The sequence below is a fragment of the Vicugna pacos genome, chromosome 3 (assembly GCF_048564905.1).
Source record: "Vicugna pacos chromosome 3, VicPac4, whole genome shotgun sequence".
NCBI classification, from domain to species: Eukaryota; Metazoa; Chordata; class Mammalia; order Artiodactyla; family Camelidae; genus Vicugna; species Vicugna pacos.
This window is the reverse complement of record NC_132989.1, coordinates 83,711,337-83,724,582: the sequence shown is the minus strand read 5'-3', so window position 1 is coordinate 83,724,582 and position 13,246 is coordinate 83,711,337. Positions and strand designations below refer to the sequence as shown.

General features: G+C 40.8%; 1 protein-coding gene across 4 annotated transcripts in view; it reads right to left on the bottom strand.

The window, feature by feature from the left end:
• Positions 1-13,246, bottom strand: part of MIER3 (MIER family member 3) — an 80,371-nt gene that overhangs the window by 19,946 nt on the left and 47,179 nt on the right. Inside the window, exons 1-3 of one of the 4 annotated variants that reach the window (XM_072958649.1) lie at positions 10,190-10,296; positions 8,723-8,747; positions 5,468-5,613 (exon numbers count right to left, since the gene is read on the bottom strand). In XM_072958649.1, the coding sequence (XP_072814750.1) occupies positions 5,468-5,613; positions 8,723-8,747; positions 10,190-10,198 (180 nt within the window). In that variant the 5' untranslated portion in view covers positions 10,199-10,296. Of the gene's footprint in view, positions 1-5,467; positions 5,614-8,722; positions 8,748-9,571; positions 9,784-10,189; positions 10,297-13,246 lie in introns of those variants that run through there. The other 3 variants (XM_072958652.1, XM_072958650.1, XM_072958651.1) reach the window with 3 other exon arrangements.

Below are 13,246 nucleotides of genomic sequence, written 5' to 3'. Positions count from 1 at the left end.
TGGAGAGATAAGAGAAAAGCAGGAAGACCACTTAGGAGCCTCATGCTGGTTTAGAGTAGCAATACAGACATGAAGAGACGTGAATAAATTAGACATACTCTGAGATGGAATCAAATGGGCTCCTGGATGTGTACGTAAAAGAGAGAGAGGAGGACAACTCCCCAGATTTCTATTTGATCAACTGCCTAGGTGGTGGTAACTTTTACTGAGACAGAAAAAAACTAAAGGAAGGAAAGGTTCATGAAGGGAAAAATTACAGAGTTCTGCAGAGGACACAAGTTAAGTTTGAGAGGACTATGAAACATCCAAGTGGGAAAGTCATGTTGGCCAAGAGCCTGGAGCTCAGAGGATCAGGCTGGGCTGAAGATACAAATCTGGCATTCATTAGCATCTAGATGGTATTTAAAGCCACAGGAGTCGATAAGCTCACTCAGGATGAGAGTAAAGAGAAGGGGATCCATGCTTTATTGGAAGAACTTACAGATATATTACCCTATAGGCAACAGGATATGTCTGTAAGCTTTGAGGCATGATTTTGGAAGTAACGTTCTAGGAGTAGTGGAAGAATGAGAGCCTGAACTAAAGAAGGGATTTATCCAAGGGAAGTTAAGAAAAAATAATATGTTTCTTGACTCACTTGATAGAGGGAATGCAAGTGACACAGGAATCTAAGTAAATTGCCTATTTCTGGCCTGAGAAGGTTAAATAGTTATAACATCATTATGAGACCGAAACATAAGATAAGCTTAAGGGTGGGGGGTGGGATGGTAGATGATGATTTAAGGTAAAGTTGAAGCAATGGGCTTCAATGAGTCAACCAGAAAAGGCATATAGAGTGAGAAGACAAAAGCTAGAACCCTGGGGAATTACCATCAATTAAAATGGGGGTAAATAAAGAAAAGGCCATAAATCTGACAGAGGGATACACCAGAGAATAGAAGTAGAATTAGGAGAAAACACAGGATTACACAAGTTAAGGAAGAAGCAAGGGTGGAGAAACTACAATGATCACTGGTCAGATATCAGAGAGAGATCAAGCAAGATAAAGACAGACATGAAGTCTTTGTATCTGTCAATCAGGAATTATTGGTGACCTTAACAACCTGTTGCGAGAAAAGCTAAGGACTCAACAGGAGAGCAGAGAGTACAAACATTATAAAAGGAGAATGACTAAGGGCAAAACAGGGTCAAAAGAGAATTTCCAAATGTGGGAAATGTATGAGTAAGATTCTATATTGAAATAAAAAGATACATGGAAGACTAAGCTGAGGGCTGAAGGAATGGAATCTAGGGATTAGCCTGGGACGTGGCAGATACTTTTGGGATGGGAGAAAAGGAAGAAAGAATGAGTATAAAAGTTATGTTTACATGTGTGGTGCAAATAGGAGGTTCTGGGTAGTCATTCATGAAAATCCTATTTTTTCTATAAAGATACAAGTATGATCATCTGTTGAGGGAAAAGGTGACCATCTTAGTGGAAATCTCATTAATATATTCAAGGGAAGACACTGTAGGGTCCACTAGAAGAGGCTGGTGCTAAACACAGAAATTATCTGTACTAAAACTTTAAAGCAAAACTGGGAAAGGTTAATCTAGTCTTTGAAGCACTTTACAGTAAGCTTTCTATTGGAGCCTATTAATAAAGCACTTAGCTCTGTGAAGCACAGAAGAAATATTTTCAAAACTGAACCAGCAGATCTCAAAGCCTCTGAGATCTGTGGTGCCTAGATCAGCTTAGAAGTTTGCTCTAGCTCCTTGTCCCAGGGATGAGGATTTTTCTCTTCTGTCTGTTCCTCAGGTATTTTGTTGAACCTATCTAAATTTCAAGAAACACACTCGAGTCTAGGCACACTTATGAATGAACTATTTTATAAGTCAAAGGATTTATAACAAGAAGAGTACAAGATTTAGAGGCAGAGGACTCACTAACTGCTAACGTGGGCAAATCATCTAACCCTTCTCACCTCTATTTCCTCAACTGTAAATAGAAAAATATATTTCCTTAACCCTATGATGCATAGCCTCACATATCATAAATTAGGACGCATCCCATTACCAATGTACAGATTTCTCACAGCAGTGTTCCTCTATGTTCCCATTTATGCTATTTCTAAATCTATGGTAAATCTTACAACCAACAGGGCCTCTGAGCCAAGGAAATAATGCTAATACTTTTCTGACACACCTGGTGGTGTTGCTGGATGGGTCAAATGACACTGTCTAAGTGAGGTACAGATCAATTTTAATATAACACCACTCTGATATCTTAAAATACAGGCTGCAAAACAATCTACACGTAACTTTTAATGCTTTAAAAAAAAAAAAAAAAAAAAGGACCTATACCAAAGCCTAAGTGCTAGAAAAGGTGATTTCTACTTTTCTCATTTCACAATGAATATAAGAGGAGAAACTCATATATTAATGAAGGCAAAGATGTAAATTTTTTTTTAAACTTATAGGTCTAACTCTAGGACTATTAAATAAAACCCCTCAGGAAACAATAACATGAATAGATTAAATTACAGAATGATATAACATAAACCTTATTTTAGTACGTTTAATAACTAAAATCTTGCCACAGTCTGTTGTCTGTATTTACCAAAGGGCTACTGTAAGAAAACTGATTTTGTACCTCTCTTATTTTCCATAATATATAGTGTACTAAAAATGTGTAAGTACCAAAATAAAGGCCAATATGTATAGACTACAAACTATCATGTTTATTTACTGTGGGTATAAAAACTAAAAAATTTTAAAAACAAACATTAACATCAAGCTCCTAAGACTATTACCATGTAACAACTAAATCACTGTTCCAACAATACAAGATTAACAGAATACATTATTTTAAATTGTACAGAAACAATTTTAAATTTCTTTAAAAATTAAATGATCCTTACTTTTTATTTGTGCCTCTATCTACTGTTTCTTTTATTCATTTTTATGTTTCATTAAACATCAATAAAGAACAGAGACCAAATCTACACAGTTATGTTTTACTACGGACAAGAATCACAGTTCAGAGGAAGTGAGCAGTCACTCACTCTTAGAAACAGCTCCTCTTGTCCTCTGCTCAGTGAGAAAATGACTAGCCTTCCGAGCGGGCACACAGCTCTTAGGTCTTCATTAGAATTTGTGTAAAAAAATTTTATTTTTCTGTCTCAATTTCCAAGAATGTGACAAAATGCCAAGAAGCAAAACTACCCAAGTACAAAGAAGATGAAATATTTAAAGGGCTATAATTTTTCTGAATCTACAAATTCAGTAATAGGTATCATTACAAAGCAAAGATTTACTAAACAAAATGAAAATCACAGGAATAGAAATTAGGTATTTCTGTGAAAAGCTAAGTGAGTAACTCTTTGCTGTTGTATATTTCTCTTTATCTTTCCTGATTTTCTTTAAAAATTCACTAAACACAGATCAAAGCAGCTATTACTATAATCTCTGCAAGAATAAAACCCACAAATCTGAAAAATAAAATTTTACCAGGCCATAACAATCCCTACCAGATTACCCAAGTAATAACAAAATGTGTTAACACATTAAATGAAATTTTTAATTCTTACTAGTTTACTGACAGCACATCTATTTGCATAGCTAAAGTGCAGTGTAGCCCATTTATATTATTTTCTTATGTCATGCTACAACTAGACTGCTGTTTCCCTGTCTTTAACAGGAAACACATAATCAAGGAAGGTGCATTATGAGACCACCTGGGACTTCTGCCCATGCCCACAGCTGTGTCTTGACTGAAACAATTACAGGAGAGAAGTATCTAAGAAGCCTTCCATGAACTTCCACATGAGGCTAAACATCTTCTACTATACATAAACCCTTTCTCTCCCATAGCTCTCACTGCTTATAGCTTTCATAGCTCTTAGCAGAGCACATCAAAAAATCACTGTTCCCATTTGTCACTCTACCCCACACTAGACTGCAAGCTCCTAGAGTCCAGGGACATTGTTAAATTGTTCATTTCTGCAATCCCAGGACCTACCACAGTCTTTGGTTTAGTGATATGTGAGCTGGATTCTAATTCTTAGTTATTCTAGGCTACTCACTCATAGGAGGTAGAAAAGAACAGCCTGAATAAAGTTAAGGCAGAGCTTGAGACTCTTGAGCATCTTTTGTCAACAACAGGCAACATCTTATCATCATCCCTGAAAGAAGTGATAGGCAAGGCTTTTCTTCTTGAGAATTTCCTAATCATTTTATCTCTATATTCCCAAATCTGTTAGGCTTTTATAGGAGATAAGTGTATTTTTTTAATGATTGAATATAACTGCAACTGTGTTGGATTAATTTGCCAAAGGAATGAATGTCTTTAGAAAATTTCAGGTCTACAAAGCCTGGGGTCTAGGCCCTAAAGACTCTCCTTCTGTTTCCCTGTGTATTAATATGAATAAAGAAAGGCAATAATAGCCCAGTCCTGCCTCACAAAGATAGCAGAAGAGATTAGAAAAGAATATGCTTTGTCTTCTTCAAGAAAAAGAGGTATGAAACTTCAGTGTTATTCCTGAAAACTTTTATTACTCTGGGCTGATTAGAAATTTGCAAATAAGGTTAATTTATAGATAAGTATAATCTTTTCAAGGGACCCCTATGGAGCTCTCTCTCTGTAGTCCAGGTATAAACATGTGTTTAAAATCCAGTTCATTTGAATTTATACTGATTTGGGTTTTAGAAAGCCATAAACTACATTTACTCTGCCAACTTTTTAAAAGTCTGGTGGGTAGGAAATAGGTTATTACTGATTCACATTTAAAAACAGAGTAAAACTTTTTCAATTTTCTTACAGTAGCCTACCAGATTACAAGTCTCTCGAAGGAGAAGATTTCTCATTATATCTACTCAGTGCTTAGTTAAACTCAAGTTTGCCCTTCAGTAGAACAGTGTGGTATAATACAAAGAAGCAGGGCTAGGATTCTGAATTAAGTTTAGGGCTAGGATTCTAGAACTAAGTTCTCTGCATCTCAGTATTCCCATCTGTAAATGTACCTATTTCAAAGTGCTGGTATTAACTTAAAAATTAGGTTAACAGATGTAAGTTAATTTCTTAAAAGTAAATGAAAATGTACTCATTAGGCTGTCCTTCAAAATAATGAGAAAAATCAGCAACATTCTGTATAAGTTAGGTCAAAAACAACTATACTGATACTATTCTTTTTTAATTGAAGTACAGTTGATTTACAATATTGGTTAGTTTCAAGTGTACACAAAGTGATTCAGTTTTTATGTGTGTGTGTGTGTGTGTGTGTGTATTCTTTTTCAGATTCTTTTCCATTATAGGTTATTACAAGATATTTAATATAGTTCCCTGTACTATACAGTAGGTTCCTCTGATACTATTTTCATTTCAGGTAGGTTGTAAAATAATTTACAACAGAATTTTAAAATTTTATATACTGTAAGTTTGTATTCAATCTTTAAGTTTGTATTAAAATACTAAAGTAAAATTCTTTACCTTTTCTAAGTCTTCAATTTCAGAACTGAAGTTTTTACCCTCATCCATCATTTCTTCTTCTTCAAGAGTTCGTTCATCATCATAATCATGGACCAACATCTCAGCAGTGGGGTCAAAATCATGATCCTCAGATGACAAAGACCCAACTGGAAGGAAACAATCAATCACTTAACAGGTTCATAAGGCTATTTACAAAAGAAAATAATTTGTGTTCTACTGCCAGTTCCTTTTAATATTTATATCTAAGCTTTATTAAATGTATAACCTGTAAAGTATATTTTCTATGTAGTTTATAAAGTTAAGACCACAAATTCCTGAAAAGATATCTAAACCAGCAAAAGAACAAGGCTGCTTTATAACCACTTTTATAAGGTGTCCAGTCCATGAGAACATGACCTATAATAGCAGCAAAGTGGAGTGGTCCCTAAAAAAATGTTCTACTAGAAAAGTCAAAAGTCGAATCAGTTAGTTTAATACATTTGTCTAAAAGCAGTAGAAAAATGTCAGAAGGATTATGAATAGAAGATTTCACAAGAATCTGTTATACATTAAGGCAAAACACTTCCAGAAAAAGGGAATATAAATTTTACTCAAATCTAACCCTCAAATAAAGGTTCGAAACAAAACAGAGATCTGGTTTCTAGAACAAATGCAAGTTTTGTGAAGCAGCTACATAGCCATTAATCTTCAAAAGCACTACCTCACTTACCATTTCTGTAACAGTATTTCAAGCATCTCAGCATTAAACCATAAGAGCATGTTTTCTTTGGACTACTAATAAAATTCTTAAAATTACATGAAGGGAACACAGAATCTCATATCTGAAATTTTGGGAGATATATCCCACTGCAAGTTGTTTTGGTCAATTCAAACTTGTTTATAAAGTGGTAATGCTTTTTAATGGCAAATCTGAAGTCAACAGGATACCCTGAAAACCAAATGGAAAGATGAATGCTATCCATAATCCCAAGAGAATGAAATTAAATTTATGAAAAACAGTATTTTCTCCATTTGTTTTACTCTAGTACGTAATTCAATTAGACCAGCGACTCTCAGAGCAGGGAAGGAAAGAAGTATCAGAATTGTGGAGTGGAGGAAGGGAGAAGTGGAAGGAAGCATACTGGACACAAAAAGTTTGATCTGTTTTTAGTCAAGCAATTTATTATTTTAAAATTTCAAACATTTAAGGACAGTGTGAGATCATTTCCAAAACACTGAACTAGACCAAAGATTTTTCACTACGACCAAAAAAACAGACACAATTCAGTGTTTTTGATTCTGAGTCTGGAGAACTCTAATCATTAGTCCTAAAATTAATAAAATTCCTATGAGACTTTATTCTTTAGAAGGTTTACATTATGCTATTTTTTAAATGTTTGAATATTAACCTGCTCATTTTAAAATCTGTTGTGGTATAGGTGGTTTAAGTTAATTTTAGAGAAAGATGAATATTTTTTAAATAGCTCAAAAGCAGAACATCCACCAGTGCAAATTTTCATTTTTTGAGAAATTCCTGGAAACCCTTGAGGTATGCCAAAGCATAAAGTATGAAATACACAGTAACTCTTCCACTTTTTTGAGGACAGAGCTCTACCCTCTTGTGTAAGAACCGTATCACTTGGTACACTTTAAGGCTTCCCTTAAAGTGGAAGGTATTCATTCAATAAGGGCCAGAAATGCAAGGGCCTGAGGGTCTACTCTTGGCTTTGTCCCTGGCTTTCTGGGACCTGAGACAACTCATTCAAACTTTGTGGGCCTGGGTCCAATTTTGGATTTGTACGTACAGTGTTGGCTTGGATGACCTCTAGTCTCTTCCAGCTCTAAAATCCTCTTTAAAAATGGCTAATTGATTAAAAACAAGTTACAAGTTTGTTTAAACGCCAAAACCACACTGTCTTTTTGCTTTTTATTCAGAATGCAACTTCTGAAAAGCAGACAGTGATGCAAAATGGAAAAATTCCACTATCATCCAGATGTTTGGCATCATGTACATAAATTTTCTTTCCCTAAATTCAGTTATAACAAAGAAATGTTTGTCTCAAAGTTAGAGAAACTTTTAAAAATAATTTTTAAATGTAAAGACATAGCTATTTTTAAAATAACCACAAATTTCTTCTACTTGGTATTATTTTATAATATCTTAAATGATAATCAAGAGAGACCTTAAAGGTTGACTAATACATAAAGTAATATGCAAGGAAATGGACTGTTCACTCTAAGGCAACATGTGGTAACAGACTTGGGAGCCCATCCAGGCTCTGCTATTAACTAGGTGACTCTCAGTAGAGTTATTTAAATGTCTCCTCAAGTGTAAAAAATAAAGGAGTTGAACTAGTTCAGAGACACTTTTCCTGAAGACTATGAGAGGGAAAAGGGGCAGCCAAGAGGGGGCTGGAAAGGGGATGATAAAGTGAAACAAAGCTGTCCTTCCATTTTAGCACACGAGGAAAGGTCTTTCCCATAGACAGGTTTCAAAGGTTCCAAAAACCCCAAATTATATGAATTATGCATTATATGCAGAGTTCTGGAGACAGAGTCCTTTGCTTTCATCAGATCCTGATAGTTGGTTCTGACACCAAAACAGTTAAGAAACACAGTCCTAGATGATCTAGTGTTGTCTCACCTCAAAAATTCTATTATTACCACTTTTCTGTGCCAAACTCAGAAAATCTGTGCTTCTTTTGATTAGGGCAGCTTTAATTTTCAAGCTTCTTTTGATTAGGGCAGCTTTACCTAACTCTCAGTTTTCAAGTTAACACGATCTACAGACATTTCTCATATATGAAGGAAAAAAAAGACAGACAACGTAAGTGGAAATGAGGAATCATGATTAATAATCAACATAAGCAACCCCAAAATTCTGACAAATCAAAAAGTCAATTTCTCAAAAAAATTAAAATCTAAACTAAATTGCTAAAGTTGGTGGAAAGTTTGAGAAAGATCTGGGATTAACTGTTTCAGGCTTAGAGAAAAAAATGAGATATGGGAGAATTAAAGATATACTACTTAAAAAGAACATTTGTCAGTTAGCAGCTTTGTAACAAAGTATTTTTTTCAACATGCAAGAAAAAAGAGAGAACAGTATAACCCGTTCCTTCCTCAAACAACTTAATTACCAAAATGTACACTGAAACTCTTAAAAACAAATGATGAAAAACTCCCAAGACAAATTTTTGTGGGAAAAATTTATCAACAGGTCTTTTAGCCCCCATTACCCTTTGGGACCCACTGAAGAGGTAAGAAAATAGTACAAACCTGGGCTCGAACTTCCAAAAGAAGCCTAGGAGAGAGAAGAAAACGTGCGGTTACATCGCGCAGCTAGGGGAAGAGGCAGCACCGGCAACAGGGCGCAGAGGAGGCGGAGCCCAGCGCTCCTCCGCAGCTGCCAAAAGTACAAGACGTAGCTTCGCTCCAATCGCTCCCGGCCCCTTTCGGGCCCCTCTTGGCTGCCTCGCTTTCCTCTTCGAGTCCCTAGTGTACAAACTCGCAGACCCGGGACGGAGCCCGGAGTCTAACAGGCAACTCTAAGCCGCCCCTTGGAGCTCAGCAAGTTACAAAGCCGAGAAGCTGAACCCAGAGTAGTCGGCTCGCAGCATCGGTCCCCAATACCCCGACATCTCAGGAGTCCCCCAAATCCCACCTGGCTCTCCACGGCCCCGAACAACACCTCGCAATGCAACACCCTTTCCTGAAAGGGACTCGCCCTCTGGGCACCTAGTCCACCCACCTGGGGCCGGGAGCCCCAACTCCAGGGCTGTCCTCTGCCCCCGAGCATAGGCCAGCTCGCAACCGGACACTCGCCCCCAAACCAAAGCGCAATCCTCCCGTGCTCTTCCCCGCGTCCGGAGACCCGGACCCGCAGTCCTGTTGATGCTAGTTCCTTCCAGGATGTTTAGTCCTCGGGCCCGCCAGCGAGCCCCTCGCCCCAGCAGACTCCTGCCCAGGGGCTTCTGCTGCGCCACCCCCTCCCCCCAGCTCACTAGTCCCTGGGGACACGGCCAGGGCAGCTTCGCTCGCCCTGCCTCCCTCCTTCAGCCCAGAGAAAAGTGGGGCTACCCAGAGCCCCTGGAGAAAGCGTCGAGAATCTTGGTCCTCTCTCTTTACCCCGAAAGGACCCCGGCACCTCCCGGGCTGCGGGGCGGGGAGTCCCGCTCGCCTCTCACGAAGCCCAGCGGCAGCGCATCCCGCTCGCCTCGGCGCCTGGAGCAAAGTGGAGCTTGTGGCGCCTTCGCGCCGCAGTCCAGACACGGTGGGCCGGGGGCACACAACACTCCTGCAGGGCAGTGGCGCAGCCCGCTCCCCGCTCTGCAATCCGGGCGCGGAGTGGGGGGAGGCTCGGCCAGTTTCCACCCACCCCAGCCCCGGGAGGCGGTGCAGAGGCTCCGGCGGCCCGCGTCAGCTGCCGGGGGGCACGCCACGGCGCCGTCCCCGGGTCGGGACTCGCTGCCGCCGGCCGCCGCCTCCCGTCCGGCCCCATCGTCCGGCCGGCTCGGGGCCGGAGCTGCCGCGGCCTAGTCCCGGAGGGAGACCGCTCCCGCGCCCGCTCCCGCCCCCCGACCGGCCCCGCTGCCGTCCGTCGCAGCCCCGAGGCCCCAAGCCGCCGCGCCGCCCCCCGTGAGACCGCGGAAAGGGCCCCGGACACCACAGGCCGGCTTGGGGAGCGCGGGAGGCCGCCAGCCGCTCGCTCCAGCCCGGCCGCTCCTGCCCGGTTTCCCTGCTCACCTCCGCCATATTGGTACCTTTAGGGCGAACGAGCAGCGCCGAGCCCAGTCCCCGGATGGGGCGCCTGAGCCAATCGCAGCCGCCGCCGCCGCCGCCGCCGCGGTCCGCCCGGCACCCGCCCGGCGGCGGAGGCGGCTCGGCCCCTTATAGGGCAGGGCGGCCCGCGACACCCCCGGGCTGCTCGCAAGCCCACCCCGCCCGGCGCCCCTCGCCGCGCCCCGCGCCCGCTGCGGGTGGCTCGACCAGCACTCCCGCTCACTCGCCCTTACGCTTTCGACTGGAGTAAAGTTCCTGCCGAATTGGAAGCAAACGGAGATGGATGGAAACATCGGCTCGGGACAGACCCACGCCCAGCCCAGTCGAGGCCCAAGAGCTGGCCGGGGCGGCTCGGACCGACAGACACTCCGGTGCGGGAGGGCGTGGGGGAGATGCGCAAGAGACTTGGAGGGACAATGCGACAGACTTCCCTAAGTAAGAAGAGAAGAGGTGGTCGATGGAGTAGACTGATGGACCAGAGGAAGCTCGGACAAATGAGAGAAGTGGCTGATCGATGGCAGAGTCAGTCCAGAATGAGAGGACAGCGACCAGGCATTTTGAGGTACCCGCTAAGAGACCTGCAGGAATGAGGGATGCTCATCAGCTTACACTGGCTTATGGAGTGAACAATGGAAGTGGTCATTTGCCAAACAGGCTCTTGAAGATAGAGACAGTGCAGAAGAAAAGGCAAAAGATCAACAGGGCAAAATGATGGTGAATAGACTTGCACAATTCAAAGATGATGCTTATAAAATATAAACTGTGCACGTGCGAAAAAAAATTAGAACGGTTAATCAGCAAATAGTCCAAGGGATGACCCAGAGGTACATATTTGATAGCCTGTGGAAAGACAGGAGCAGTATTATCAGAGGCCCTGAACTGAATCTCAAAAACTCGACCACCCACCTCTGTCCCAAAAGGTCAAACATCTGCTTAGGGTCAAATGGAAACTAGACCTGTGGCAAGTGGATGCGTTGAGGAGGGAGGACAAGGCTTAAAAGGTGTACCTGTTCCTAGGAATGCCTTGCAGTCATTTGGTCTTCATTGGCAGATGTAAGTCTAACTCCTGGTAGGTCCATTTTCACACTAAATAACTTTGAGCAAAGTACACAAAAATATTCACCAACAACTCGTTGGTAGCCCACAGAGGTAAATCCTGCAAGAAGTTCAAGTCTGCAGGCCGAGTTGCCTTGGCACAAGGTTGTCTTTGCAAGAGGCCAGGAATAATAATATGAATGGAAAAGAAAATTTTAAAGATATGGAAAAGAGAAGTCTGCTGTAAGGTCTTGGATAAGTGAGATGCAAACACAATCAGAAAAGTATAGCAGGGCTCTACAGAGACTTGGAGAAGAGGGTGATTTCGGGCACCAGAGGTCTTCTCCCAACTATTGCTGAAACAAGTAATATTAAATAATAGAGTTGAGTCTTTTTTCTGTAATCTCACAAACTGAGAGACTTTTGAGAAGCTAAAACTTTCCATAGTTTTGGTCCAAACATGAAAGTTCTGAATTTTAATCTGAGGTTGCCTTCAGTTCTCCCCTCCAAGGGCACATACAGAGGATGAGGCTGGAGATTGGATAATGGACAGGAGGGGAGAGGGTTACTTTCAACTTTTTTTAAGTAAGGCATCTCAAAATTAAAGCTGCTCCACTGGTAAAAGTTATTTATTGGTGGAAATTTTAGGGGAAAAAGTCACTTCAACCACTTCAAAACATCATGAAGACATGGAAAATTACACTGTCCCTGCTTTCGACCTTTTGTCCAGTCAAATAACTCAAAAACAGCTGAACTTCGAAACCAGAGGCTTGGCACACACTGTATGTATTGTCCTCAATGAGGCGTTTAGAGTTTTCAAAGTAAAAAATGGCTTGAAATTAAATGCAAGTGATTAACTTTAGAGATGTGGCAGTGAGCACGCCCAGTGGACAGAACCATTACACAATGCCCTGAGCTTGACCACAGGCTGAGCCACCACACACCAGGGCTGAGTCCGAGTCATGAAAAAAGTTTCTCTAGCAGCCTACCTTGTCATACTTAACACTAAGGAGAAATGTTTTCTTCATAGCAAAATGTGGCTAATCCAAACTATAAATTGTGGCCTTAGGTTCCATTTTGCCATGTCTGAGAAATATGCACACCCATGCACTTGCATAAACCCTGCTTTTTATTAAACTGTAAAGATTTTGTATAGGCACTTGTAATTTTGACTGCTTTTATTCTCTCCGTCCTACTACATAGTTTATGTAGTCTGTATCCACGGTATTTAAATAAGGATTCATAGAAAAAGAAGGGAAGCTAAACTAATTTGCAGTTTAAGGAAACAGAGCTACTTTCCCACTCCTAATCCCTAGAGAAAAAGTTTACCACCCAGTCTACCATAACACACTCCTTTATGATCCAGTGTATAAAGCCTACCATCTGTATATGGATCTTTCATTATTTTTGATGGCAAGACTTCCAGAAGTTCATACAAATAAAAAAAAACCCTTGTTCTAGGGAGTTTATATAAAAAATTACTTTTTACTGTTGTTATTATTCTACTGTCACTACACAACAGATGGCATTATATAGAAAATAAGTCCTGTGCTGGACACTGGGCACTATGGGATCACCATAAAAGTCCTTGTCCAAAGCTTACAATGTAACTGAGTAATTTTTATATGTGGTGGATGGGAACCAGAGCAAGGAAAACCCAAAACTGAAACCATGGTAACCCTTAAGTAGAACCAAAATGTTGTAGATCCTCTAGCCATCTTCAGAAATGAAATAAATCAAGAAAATGTTATAAATCTCTGGTATGAGATGTCTGACAATAAATATATACAAGAAAATGTGAATATGAAAAATAAGGACCAGTGAAGCTAATTAGCCTAGGAGATTAACACCAGAAAGTTAGAACAAAAATATGCAGGTAATGAGGTGTAACGCACAAGAGTTAAATCATAAATTTGGCCTAGAAATTTCTGGTGCCAAAGCAAAAAATAAAAAATAAATACAATTAGTTACTTGATTTTCTTTGTC